General features: G+C 47.8%; 1 protein-coding gene across 7 annotated transcripts in view; it reads left to right on the plus strand.

The window, feature by feature from the left end:
- UROS (uroporphyrinogen III synthase) overlaps nt 1-12,909 on the plus strand; it is a 64,988-nt gene extending 52,079 nt beyond the window's left edge. For 6 of the 7 annotated variants that reach the window (XM_053312874.1, XM_053312872.1, XM_053312870.1 and 3 more), the window contains 2 exons: nt 9,509-9,607; nt 11,681-12,909. In XM_053312874.1, coding sequence (XP_053168849.1) covers nt 9,509-9,607; nt 11,681-11,806 — 225 coding nt within the window. In that variant the 3' untranslated portion in view covers nt 11,807-12,909. Of the gene's footprint in view, nt 1-9,508; nt 9,608-11,680 lie in introns of those variants that run through there. The other variant, XR_008320336.1, reaches the window with a different exon arrangement.
- The last annotated feature ends 1,028 nt before the right edge of the window (nt 12,910-13,937 follow it).

Consider the following 13,937-nt stretch of genomic DNA (forward strand, 5'->3'; position numbering starts at 1 on the left):
TTTATAACCTGCTCTTTCTCCAAGGAGCTCAGAGCAGTGTACATGCTTATTTTAAAAGCTGCTCTGTAACCTTTTTTATTTTAAGCGCCAGCAGTCTAGTTCCATCTTGGTTCAAGTGCAGCCCATCCCTTTTGTACAAGCCTTGCTTGCCTCAAAATGTATCCCAATGCCTAACAAATCTAAACCCCTCTTCCCGGCACCAACGTCTCATCACGTATTGAGACCCCTCAGCTCTGCCTGTCTTATTGTACCTGCGTGTGGAACAGATAGCATTTCTGAGAATGCTACCTTGGGGGTCCTTAACTTCAGTACGCTACCTATCAGCCTAAATTTGGCTTCCAGGACCTCCTAACTACATTAACTGGATCGAGATCCATAAGAATGGGGCTCTGCGCCTGTGCAGGAGACCACGCAGTAGCCATGCAGCAGCCTGTCGAGGCGTCCAAGCCACGCCCCCCACGTGTGAGCGTGCTATTTAAGGGGCGGCTGGACGTCGCGTTCCTCAGTTCTTTTCCGACCACCTCAGCGTTTGGACTTTGGTCTGCCGCTCCTTCGTCGGAAAGTTCCTCACGAGTTCGATCTCTTTAAAAAAAAAAAAAATCTCTATTTGAACCTTTGTGTATGACTTTCTTCTTCTGGCTGAAGGATATTGTATTGTGTATGATCTGGACTGGCTGATGGGAATTCGTGTCTTTTTACTATTGGACTGGCTGAGGTGAAAGTTTGGCGTTTTTGACTTTGGAACAGACTTGACTATCCCTACGAAAATGTCTGAGGAGAAAAAGACCTTCAAGAGGTGTGAGGGCTGTAAAGCAAAACTCCCCTTGAAGGATTTGCACGATTTCTGCCTCATAGGGGTGTGCACGGAACCGCCAACTGCGGTCTGGCACTGGGGTGGGGGTGGGTACTTTTAAGAGCGGTGGGAGGGTTTACTTACCCCTCCCGCCGCTTTCCTGCTTGGTGCCGTAATTCCAAGAGTAATTGGGGCGGCAGGATACCTCCCTGCCGCCCCTTCCCCAACGTTGCTGGGAAAACTCCCAGCAGTCCTTTGCGTGGCGCACACGCGCACGTCACAGAGACATGCGCGCCTCTGACGTGCGCGTGCGCCGCACAAAGGACTGCTGGGAGTTTTCCCAGCAACGTCGGGGAAGGGGCGGCAGGGAGGTATCCTGCCGCCCCAATTACTCTTGGAATTACGGCGCCAAGCGGGAAAGCGGCGGGAGAGGTAAGTAAACCCTCCCACCGCTCTTAAAGGTACCTCCCCCAAACTGGACCACCCAGGTCCGGACCGGTCCGGAGGCTATTTCAGTGGCCTCCGGACCGGTCTGGGCCCATCCCTAGTGCCTCATTTGCTTAGGAGAGGAGCACAACGTATCAACGTGCGAAATATGCCTCTCGTTCTCTAAGCAAACTCGCAAGAATAGGGCCCTGAGATTGTGAGCAGCGATTTATGATAACGTGCTGAGTCCTTTGACTCCAGGCACACCGCAAAAATCGCCACCGAAATTCACCTCAGCGCCATTGTCAGTACCGAGTGCATCAACATCGACATGTACCAGATCGGCATCGAAAGCCTTGAAGTCCACGGCTTCGACCCGAAAACCGTTGACATCGGACAAACCGTTGACATTGAGTTGTCTAAAATCCTCGACATCGAGGCCGGGGTCCCCCTCCCATCGTACCACTTTGACATCTAGAGCATCGATGTCGGATGGCAATTGCAATAAAGGTCGCTCCAAGGATCACCCCATACAGAATAAACGCCCTAGCATCGATGATTTGTCGACGCTGCCTGAAAAGCGTCAGTGTCTGATCGACTTGACAAGAGATCGCACACCATCCCCTGCCGATTTGCAAGATTCTCCAGTACTTTCGACATCAATCACCAATACCTTCGACGTTAGGCATGTCCCCTCAACGTCGGTCAAACTCTTCAACATCGATGAGAGCCAGATCGCTTTCTCCTGCTTCGACCCCGATATCCTCGTCCCCGCCATCGACACCAGCGACCCGACTCCCAGGTCCTCCGGCATCGACTCTCCATACACCAATAGTGTTGTCGTCAAAGCCGGTGACTCTGCGTCTTCAAGCACCCATTCCCATTATTCGTGACCGGAGATGATGTGGAATTGCCTTCGGAGGTCGAATCCAGACTCGATCCGGCAACCACGCTCAGTTTTGTCTATTTTGGACTCCTCTTCAAGTACCCCATCAACGTCCACCTTCAAGGAGTTCTTACCCACAAGTGATGAGACTTCTACTGAAGTACGTGCATGGTCCATACCACTCTCAGCCGAGCACCTGCATAGTCCCCTGCCGTGGCACATGTGTGGGTACGCACATGTGACATCTGCAGTAGCCGAAGATTCAGCCCCCAATCTTGGAGTCTGTTCTCCAGGTGCACCTTATCAACTGCCATGGAAACCATACGTCCCTTCCACTAATTCAATGCCTTCATCGCAGCCGACTACCACAGCATCCCAGATGGCTCCATGGCCTGTGGAACAGAAGGTGGTGCAAACTGCAAGCCCGACTTTACACTCAGTTGCCACCCAGACAACACCTCTGTCCACTACAAAGTTGTCTACTGTACATACGCAGACAACTGTCCCATCATCTCCAGGTGGTTCAACCTCGGAACACTATGGCTCCTCCGATTTTGAGTCGGATCCGGAGGTGGAGGATACCTTGGTGGAACCCCCAACAGACGTAGCCCCTACAACCTACATCTTGCCAAATGAAGAGATGAAGACATACCACCAACATGTCCGTGCCATGGTGGAAGCATTAGGACTGGATTTGAGGTCAGAATTACAAACCATTGATGGCCCAGTCTACAACTTCATGCTAAAGACACAGGCCACAGGTCCGGTGGCCCTGCCCATGCTTCCTGTGATTTCCAGGGCAGCCAAATGCACTTGGGAGGTTCTTCACACCTTGACCCCCACTTCAAAGTGCCTGGAGAGTCTGTACAGGATACAAGACAAAGATAACACCTATTTCTTGAAGCACCCGGCGCCCAATTTCTTAGTAATTGATTGTGCAACTGCTTCAAAGGCTGGGAAACAACATGTAGTACCTCCTGAACGAGAAGGCCAAAAGTTGGACCTCTTGGGTCGCAAGTTCTGTTCTACCTCTTGTCTATCTATCAAGGTAGCTAATTATGCTGCGTGTACGGCCAAGTATGCTCATAGCATCTGGGAAACTCTACACTCAGAATTAGACTCATTGGCCCCAGAGGACTTCAAACAGAAGTTCTAACAAACTCTCGAGCGTTCAGCAGACTTGACTAGACAACAGCTGAGCATATCCAAGCATTTGGCTGAATCAGAATCTCGTTCTCTGACGGCGGCTGTAATTCTACCCAGACATGCTTGGTTACGTTCAACCAATCTCCAAGCAGGCATGAAAGACAAGATTGAAGGCCTGCCATTTGACAGCTCTGGTCGTTCAGCGACACCACTGACAGTACCATGGAGCAGATGAAAAAATCGAAATTCACTGCAAAGACCTTCACAGCACAGCCTTCGACGTCGTCCTGCACGCCGAGGTATCGCGCTACGTACTCAAAGCAGCAGCCACAATACCGCCAGCACGATCGCCGTGATTACAGACGACAGTGCAACCCAAACCATAAGCGTACTTTCCCAAACAAGGGGAAACAGACACAATCTCATTCCACAAAGTCATTGGATGCTCAGAAGCATCTTTGAGAACTGTGTCCATCCATCGGCACCACCCATTCCCTCATTCCCGCTGGCGGGGGCCTCAACATCTCTAGCAACGGAACCCACCATCGTTCCAATATTGCCATCTCCCACCATCAGATTGGCCAGCCATGCTCCCGCATGGCACCACATAACATCAGAGCGTTTCTGATGGGTTCAGAAGATAATATCTTCCAGTTATGCCATAGAATTCAAATAAATACCACGGTTTACGGGAATGAGACTCACTCCTCCATCTGTCACTCTTCAGGAGGAAGTGAGAGAACTGTTGGAGAAGAAGACCATCACTCCGGTGCCATGGACGGCCAGGCAGGAGGGATTTTACTCCTGCTACTTCCAAATTCCAAAACGGGACGGGGAGATGCGTCCCATTATGGACTTGCGCAGCCTGAACAAATTTATACATGTCAGGAAATTCCGGATGATGGCGCTGCATCAAATATTGCCGCTCCTCCAGGGGGAGAAGTGGCTTGCGACGCTGGATCTAAAAGATGCCTATTTCCATGTCAGCATCAGGCCAGCTCACAGAAAGTTCCTGCGATTCACCGTAGGTGCTCAAGTATACCAATACAATGTGTTACCATTTGGCCTGTCCACCACCCCCAGAGTTTTTACCAAGTGCATGGTGGTGGTGATCGCCCACTTGCAGATGCACAGGGTCTCTATTTACCCCTTCTTGGACGACTGGCTCTTGACATTTCAACACAAAAGCAAGTACTTTCGCAGATCCAGTATGTGCTGGTCCTCCTCCGAGACCTCGGAATCCAGGTGAACTGGAAGAAGTCACATCTGGAACTGGTCCCGGTGGCCACCTACATTAGAGCCATGCTGGACACCACGAGCCAAAGAGCATTCTTGCCAGAAGAGTGCTACCTCTGTATTCGGGACCTTGTCACCAGTTTTCAAGCTCACTCTCTGCAGCCGGCTCAGTCTATCCAAAGACTTCTGGGCCTCATGGCATCCTATAATGCGGTAATTCGCTATGCACATCTGAAGGTGAGAAAGCTTCAGTTGTGGTTTCTGTCAGTGTTCAGCCCAGCTGTAGGCAGCCAACACAGACGCCTGCTTCTTCCACCACAGATCCTGAGATCACTGTCGTGGTGGTCGAACCGCCAGAATCTGCTAGAGGGTGTACCCTTCCAGGCTCCATTACCATCTGTCTGGGTCACAACAGATGCCTCCCTGCAAGGCTGGGGAGCCCAGTGCGAGGGCCGCAAGATTCAGGGCCTATGGATGGAGCAACAGGCTTGTCTACACATCAACTTCTTAGAGCTCCTTGCAGTTTTCCAAGCGCTTCGAGCGTTTCTACCTCTTGTACAGGGTGAGGTTGTGCAAATATACCTCGACAACACAACAGCTCAAGCCTATATCAACCGTCAAGGAGGGACGGTGTCTCCGGCCTTATGCGCTCTCAGTGTTCAACTATGGCATTGGTGTATCTGGTGGTGGTTCACATCAAGGGCCTAGAGAATGTGCTAGCGGACGAGTTGAGCCGAGTATTTCCCAAGGATCAACATCACGAATGGGAACTCAACTCTCGCTACATAGTCCCCTTATTTCGTCGCTGGATGCAGCCGACAATAGATCTGTTTGCAACTTCCCAGAATACAAAGTGCAACTGTTTCTGCTCCAGAGCAGGGCATGATCCACTGTCCTTGGGGGATGCCTTCCAGCTGGACTGGTCGAGCGAAACACTGTACATGTTCCCACCGCAGCCATTGATTTCCAGGGCGGTGGCTCGTCTCCTCTCCAAACTGACCTCTGGCATTCTTGTAACGCCGTAGTGGCCAAGACAACCCTGGTTTCCTCAAGTACGCAGACTGCCGGGGAACTGCTACCACCATCTACCACAAGTGCCAGACCTTCTCTCCCAAGACGACGGACTCGTCCTACACACGTACGTCAGCATGCTCCGTCTGACTGCCTGGCAGATAAACTTCTAGACAAAATCCTACTGAACTAACAGAGGCCTTCCACCAGACGAAACTATCTTGGGAAGAGGCTTCGGTTTAAGGCATATGCCAAGACCCAGGGGTTTTCCCCCAGGACTGCTTCTGTCCGGGACGTGCTTCTATATTTGGCCCGGCTGAAGTCTCAAGGCTTAGCCAATGTTTCTTTGAAAGTCCACTTGGCTGCTCTCTCCTCGGAACATGTGGGGTGTGCGGGCAGTTCGTTGTTTTCACACCCACCGTGTAAAGCTTTTTTGAAAGGCCTTACTAATGTCTTCCCACCAGTTAAGGCCCCTATAGAACCCTGGAGCCTATTGTTAGTGCTGTCTTCTTTAACGCAAGCACCTTTCGAACCCATGGCCTTGTCATCCTTATGCCTGGTTTCCCTGAAAACAGCCTTCCTTGCGGCTATCACCACAGCAAGACGGGTAAGCGAGCTCACAGCATTGAGGATAGACTCGCCCTACACCAGGTTCTATGCAGATACGGTCCTCATGCGTTTGGACCCATCTTTCTTGCCCAAGGTTGTTTCGGAATTCCACTTGAACCAGGACATTGTCCTCCCAACCTTCTTCAGGGAACCATCGACTAACTTAGAGCGCGCCATGCACTCCCTGGATATATGTTGTTCACTCCTATACTACCTAGACCGTACTAAAGGATTTAGAACTATGTCACGTCTCTTTGTAACCTACAAGGGTTCTTCCAAGGGTTCTTGTATCTCCAGACAGCTTCTGTCAAGGTGGCTTGTTGAACTGATCATACTTAACTCTGAGTTCCGGAACAAGTCCCCGCCTGCAGCTATCAAGGCCCACTCCACTCAGGCCTATGCTTCGGCGGCGGCACACCTCTCGGGGATCACCTTCCTGGACATCTGTAAAGCAGCAACATGGTCCTCAGAGATGCCTTTCATTAAACACTATGCCATAGATGTGCGCTCTGCTGCAGAGGCGAGCTTCGAGAGAAGTGTATTAAAAAGGGTACTGCAATGAGCACTGCTGCACCCTCCTCCTCAAGGAGCTTGCTAATCGCCCGTTCTTATGGATCTCGACGGATCTAAGTCCACATAAACAGGTTGCTCACCTGTAACTGATGATCTGGTAGAGATCCGTCGACATCCATAAGACCCTCCCGATCCACCCCTCTGCAGTAGTGCTCTGCTATGTGCATAGCAATAGCAATAGCACTTAACATTTATATACCGCTCTATAGCCGAAGCTCTCTAAGCGATTTACAATGATTTAGCATATTGCCCCCAACATTCTGGGTACTCATTTTACCAACCTCGGAAGGATGGAAGGCTGAGTCAACCTTGAGCCCCTGGTCAGGATCGAACTTGTAACCTTCTGGTTACAGGGCGGCAGTTTTACCACTGCACCACCAGGGGCATACGTACGTGCTCGCCATCGCTCATGATTCACGATGTCAACCTGCGAACTCACCTGTTCGACTGGATGGTCGTCCTCCTCGGCGGTCGTCCAAGAACTGAGGAACGTGACGTCCAGCTGCCCCTTAAATAGCACGCTCACACATGGGGGGCGTGGCTTGGATGCCTCAACAAGCTGTGGCATGGCTACTGCGTGGTCTCCTGTGCAGGCGCAGAGCCCCATTCTTATGGATGTCGACAGATCTCTACCAGATCATGAGTTAAAGGTGAGCAACCTGTTTTTCCCACATCATTGGTGCCGACAAGCACCACGACAGCTGTCTCCTCCCCAGCACTACCTAACAGCCTATCTAGACGCTGCGTGATGTCCACAACCTTCGCACCAGGCAGGCAAGTCAGTCACTCACTTTTGTAACTCAGGACCTATCTACATTTAATTTGCATCTGTACTCCAATTGTTCAGACAGGATGAAACATATATTCTCCCACAATCAGCACTGTAAGATTGTACATAACAATAATTTGCCTTGCATACACAAACAAAACATTCTGTAATTGTTCTGAGAAGGCAGTATTATAGAGTTCATGATGCATGTTTTGTTTCTGATTTTGCATTTTAAATTGTTACTTCCCACTAGCCTGATCTTTCTGGTGGCCTTCTGTTACCAGAACTGCACAGGAGTGATTGGCTAGGTATTCCGGCTATAGTTTTGGGCTAAAGTGGGGGAATTAACTCAGTCTCGAATGGACATGCAGTTCTATCGCAGTATCAAATTTAAGCAGGTTTGGTGTATTGGAAAGGATGAAATGCACTTACAGTCTCAAAGCTTTATTTAGGGTAGAAATGGGAAGAAATACAGAAGACAAAAGAGTTTGGTTAGCAAATTCAATAGGAATGTAGAAAGCTTCCATATACTGAGTTAGACCATATGTCAGTATTGTCTACACAGACTGGCAGCAGTTTCTCCAAGGTTGCAGGCAGGAATCTCTCTCATCCCTATCTTGGAGATGCCAGAGAGAGAACTTGGAACCTTCTGCTCTTCCTAGAGCGACTCCACTCCCTAAGGGGAATATCTTAGTGTTCACAGATCCAGTCTCCCATTCATATGCAACCAAGGTGGACCCTGCTTAGCTAAGGGGACAAGTCATGCTTGCTATCACAAGCTCTCCTCTCCTCTAGCCAATAACTTTGGCTAGTGTTTCTTAAGAGTCTGATTAGAGGCTTCTACTAGGGAGTGCCTGGAGAGCAGGGAGGGAAGCAGAGAAAGAGGTGAGGAAGCTTAGGAATAGATGGCTGGAGATGTTAGTATTACCTGTCCTTCCTGGGTGTGTTCGATTCATGAACGTTGGGCCAGGTGTCTCCCCATGAGTAGAGTGCAGCAAGGAAGAAGGGTAATGGCAGCAGCATTCTAGCTCTCCTGTGTGAGAGAGAGTCCATGACTAGCAGCCTCCAAGAGTCTGATTGATTCTGAACCTATGTGGCTCTCTTGGGGCAAATATACTGCGAAAAGTGCCCTGAGGCAGTTGCTGATTCAAGCAGGTGACTATACCATCCTGTGGGGCAGGGAGATCCTTGCAATACAAAAGTGTTAATTGTAGGGATGGATGAGTCACTGCAGGTGTGTCCTTTGGGGCAAAGGCAGGATGTGTAAATGTCCATATGTATGAGCAGAATGGGGCTATGTTTGGCTGCTGTCTCAAGGCCATGATACCCCAGGTGCAAGAGGCACATCTTTTATTTACTTATCAGTGGCTCATCTTTGTTAGCCAATTCGTCAAACGTAATGGGGTGAGAAATGGCCATATTTGTGCTTCTCCTGCAAGGTATTCCAACTGCTGTCTCAGGGGCAGGAGTATCTGCTCCCAGAACAATTTGCTTTTAAGAGGTCTATTCAGCTGGCTTTACCTCTGTCACAGGAGGGCTAGGCACGTCCTCTTTTGGTTTGTTGATACTTGAACCTGGAGGCACGCTTCCAAACCTTGCCTGGGGCTTAATGACCAATATGCCAAACTACTAGAACTGAGCAGGTTGAAAAGTTCATGGAGACTACGATCCCATAGTCTCATGCTGTTAGTGCACCTGATAGAATGGTGCTTTTTGCATGACCCCAAAACATGGTTTACTGGCAACACTTCTCTGGTTTTAACAAGAAAATAGGACTTTCCCCCTGCATTCTTGTGAGAAGAATGAGCCAGATGAGCCACAGTCCAAATAACCTATATGGAAGAAAACCACACTCATTTGCAAGATGGTTGGTTTCTGTTGCAGCCACTTGACAGCTTAGGAGACAAGCTGGAAAGCAGCTTGCCTCTACAGGAGCAGAAGTGTCTGTGATGTATATCAAAGAATCCCCTGACTGTGCACATGGCAAGAGATGCAACCAAACTAGAAAGCAGTATGTTTCAATCAGTTCTCTCTCTTTGTTTTCAATATTTCCCCACAGGGTATTCCTGCTAGTGTCACATTCTTCAGTCCATCTGGTGTCAAATACTGTCTGAACCAGATTCAGAAATTGTCTGGTGATCTCATTGCCCAAATCAAGGTGAACGTTTTTCTGCACTGATTGCAATATTGTATAGTGGTTCAAAAGGTTACTTACTATTCAGGTGTTTTCTGTTCCTGATTACGTCTGACTTCTCGACCCATCGTGTCATCAGCTGTTCTGCCCTTTTCTTTAACTGCTGTGAAATCTTGGAGATGACTGTTCATTGTTAGTTGCCTTAAGATCCTCTGTAAAAGTACTTAACATATGGAGAAAAATGTTTCCTTTTTATCCACTGTCCTGGGTGGGGGGAGGGTTCATAAGTCACATCAATCTTGGAATTTCATTACATTAGCAACAAATTGCAAAGTGTTTAAAAGTTTTAAAACCCTTTGAATAGGTGTATATAGATAGCGACAAATACTTTTCCACCGTCAGTTTTCCGCCATAGATTAATTTTAATCTCTTGCAGATTAAAAGCTAATAGCTGCAGTTTGTAACCATTTTCTACAAATGTAAAGAAAGCTGCTATTCATTAGGTATCTTAGGAAAATGAATTATATTCATAAAGATAAAGCTATTTCTATTTGCATCTTGCCTCTAATTGTCACATGTTGGTTGCTGAGCTAATAAGAGGCATACAGTGCAGCTGTAGGAAGCATGGGAGGAAAAGGATCCACAAAGCAAATGCTAACAGCTCTTCTTCTGCACAAGGAACATGTGCTACTTGGAAGCCACTCTGCAGCCCGCCCACATTGCTTGTGAAGGCTGCTAAGCAGTGCATCATTATAGTTGTGAGGGGACTCCCATCATTCCCAATGGGAGCAGCAATGTGACTGCAATAACACACTATTCCGTAGTCATGGAGCAGCTCTGTCTTCACAAGCAGTGTGGGCAGGCTGTTCAGCAGCTCACAAGCAGCACATATGCCTCTCTGTGAGATCAGCAGTTCCCTGTGCAGTATGGGAGCCAACTTTTGTTTCCTAGTATTAAGAGCCACTTGCAGTTCTTTGTTTGCCGTTTGTAGAAGGCAAGTGTTTGCCAGAACTCTGTTTATAACTTCAAGACGTATGAAAAGGTGTATATTTTAACATACTCATTCCAGAACCAAATACAGACATGGCCTTGGAATAGGTAAAGGTAAAGTGTGCTGTCAAGTCGATTTCGACTCCTGGCGCCCACAGAGCCCTGTGGTTTTCTTCGGTAGAACACCAAAAGGGCTTACCATTGCCGCTTCCTGCACAGTATGAGCATCTTCTTATATCGCTGCTGCCCAATATAGTACCAGTGGGGATTTGAACCGGCAACCTTCTGCTTGTTAGTCAAGCATTTCCCCGCTGCGCCACTTAAGTGGGTGGCTGGCCTTGGAATACTAACCCTAATATTCCTGAATACGCCATTCTCCTTCTGGGAATAATTTTATTAGGGAGCAGATTAACAAGAGCTGGTGCTAATACCATTTCTATATATAAAGGCTTAGGTGGTACATGACAAGCTCCACCCCCACAGCAGCCGCAACCAATCCCACCGAGAGAAGCAGAGCACAAGAATGCCACCACATCAACCACCTTCTGGCTCAGAGGGGAAGGGGTGGCTACCACCCCCCCCCACACACACACATAGCAACTACAGGAGAAAAGGAAGGCAGGGAAAGACGGAGCCCAGGTGGGCTGGTAAGGAAGTTGAGATGGCGAAAGTGCACTGGGAGGGGAGGAGAGAGCACACACGAGGAAGCCGAGCCCTGAGCATGTCTGTGGAGGTGGAGGAAGGGGTGATTTCCTGAGGAAGAGGGGAATGGCCGCCTGCCTGCCTTCCCCAGTGTCACCTTTCACCAAACACACACGGAGGGACTGGCTCAGGACCCCGGCCGGCATGAAGCTGTACGGGGCCAGTCAACCTCCTCCACTGCTGCTGCTCCTGTGAGGAGGAGCAGGAGCGGGGCTCAGGTGAGGAGGGGGAGGTCTCTGGGTGTGTGAATCAGGAGCAGGGCCATACTTGGCTGGAGTGGGGGGAGCCCAGAGTGTGTAAGGGGTGCTGAGGAGAGGCAAAGAGGCAGGGAGAACTAGCACGCAGATGCTCTGTGCTGGGCCAGCTAGTATCTGAATATACTGTCTAACATGGCTGCCCTTTCAGTTTGCTGCTATAGGTCCGACGACTGCTGAAGCTCTGGCAGCTGAAGGCATCCCAGTGAGCTGCACTGCCAGCAGCCCTACTCCACAGGCTCTCACTACTGGTATAAAAAAAAGTCTCCAGCTATGAAACTTTTGTTCATGCAAGTGACAAATTTTAAGGCTGTGTGTATTTGCCATTATTCAACCTGCCAGTAAGAAAGTCTCTAAAAGGGAAAGATGTCTTTTGTCAGTGTGTAATGTATGAATAGTTCTAGCATTAACTGTGATGAGAAGTCATGTTCAGCTTTGACTTGCAACAGTCTCTCTGCACACCTTCATATTGTATTAACAGTACTGCTGTGCTGAATACAAATTACAGTGAAACTCAGTTGTTAAAATGGACATAATGGCAGTTGTGAAGCACATGTAGCAACCTTGTATCTTACCTTGATCAATGTGGATGATAAGGAAGCAAATTACCTGATGTATTCTAATTAAACCTCATATTTAATAAATTCCTGCCAACTGAGCCAAAAGGCACCTTTTATGGTGGTTCTCTTTTATTTAAAAGTGGGAGAACAACAGCCCCTATTGATGCCACCATAGCATCTTTTCCCAATGGCATCCACCCACACACTTAAAAAAAATAAATTGTGAGTCCCTTTGGGATGCGGAACCACTGGCTGGATTCCTAACACCACACATGCCACCAAAAGAAGCTTGCATACAGCAGTTGCGTTTCTATGTCCGAAGCACAGGCACATCATTCACCAGTCTCCCCTTCCCCTGAAAACACTCTGTGTAACGCATAAATATGTCTCTAGCTCAGGGACATATTTGCGCATTGCATTGAGTGCTTCAAGGAGAAAAGGAGATAGGCGAAAAGTGTCCACTGTGTGCACAAGCACCTGCACTTTAGTAGTGGGACTGCAGAGGCTGCACACATGCAGATTTAGGATGCCAGTCACTCCCCTGACCCTCTCATTTCTTTGCCATGTAAACAACTTTGTGAACATAGTGCTCAAATTATATCTCAATATTCTAAATAGTCCAAATGAAGTTTTTGTAGTACTCAAGCTACTTTCAGAATCCTGGTCTGGATTTACTTGCTTGTATTTCTCATCATTGTTCTGTATCTCTAACTCAGCCTTCCAAACAAGAAACTGTGGGTACGAAAATTGTTTTGCCCCTTCCATTCAAGGAGGGAAAACCAGCTTATGAAGTTGTAATTTTAATTAAATATAAAATTTACTTGCATTTGTCATACCTTATAAGACACAATGGACAGTGAATTAAATAGCAAATCATAAGGAGAAATAGGATTGTGTGTGTCCAGTTTCAGAGGAAACATGGCATATGTGGGGACTAGAGGCTTGGTTCTCAAAGTTACTTCACATGTTTGAAGGAAGCATGGGACTCTTTATCTACTTAAGACCCTGATTGTTCTTGGTTGGAACCAGAACATTATGATTGTAAATACTATTTGGGAGATTTTTTTGCAACAAAATTTGAATATCCTTGGATGGAGAAGCTCTCCATTTAAAAAATGAAAAAAAGATAGTGGCTGACAGCTTGTGCAATGTTACACACATAGTGATGTGTAACATAGGTGAAGCGAAAGTGCTGCTGCACAAGTACAAAAATTATGCAAATAGCTGCATTACGGTGCAGCCATTATTAGCCTACTTTCCAGTAGGCTTATGCGATCACCCGGCTTTCCTTGTGTCCATGTGTGTGCCCCTGCTATCAACTTCACAACACCTGGACCAATATGAACCAAATCGGGTACGGTTGTAGAGACATAGACACACCTCAATGGTGTAGTTTGTGATATCGTCCATCCCAATTCAAGATGGCAGGAGCATAAACGTTTGGGCAAGTGGACTAACTTGTGAACCGCCTAACCAATTTGAACCAAATTTGCTACTGTTCTAGTGAGACACATAAGGCATCTTAATGCTGTAGTTTGTAATGATGTTATACACACCAATCCAAGATGGCAGATGCATGAATGTTTGAGGCACAAGAGGTCTAACCTGTGGACCACCTAACCGATTTGAACCAAAATTAGTCATCGTAGGATTAGTGAAAGGAAAGTAAGCAGGTTAGTTCTTATTAGAACTTGTATATAATTTATATAATGGTTGCTCTGTCATGCAACTCTGCACTATTTTTGCATTTCTACTTGTGTGCATGTCAATTGTGTGCATGGAACTTTTCCAGTATGTCAGCCAGTCCTAATATTGGATGACATACTGGAAATTTGTATTCATTTGCAT

This window comes from Hemicordylus capensis, chromosome 3 (genome assembly GCF_027244095.1).
Source record: "Hemicordylus capensis ecotype Gifberg chromosome 3, rHemCap1.1.pri, whole genome shotgun sequence".
Classification (NCBI taxonomy): Eukaryota; Metazoa; Chordata; class Lepidosauria; order Squamata; family Cordylidae; genus Hemicordylus; species Hemicordylus capensis.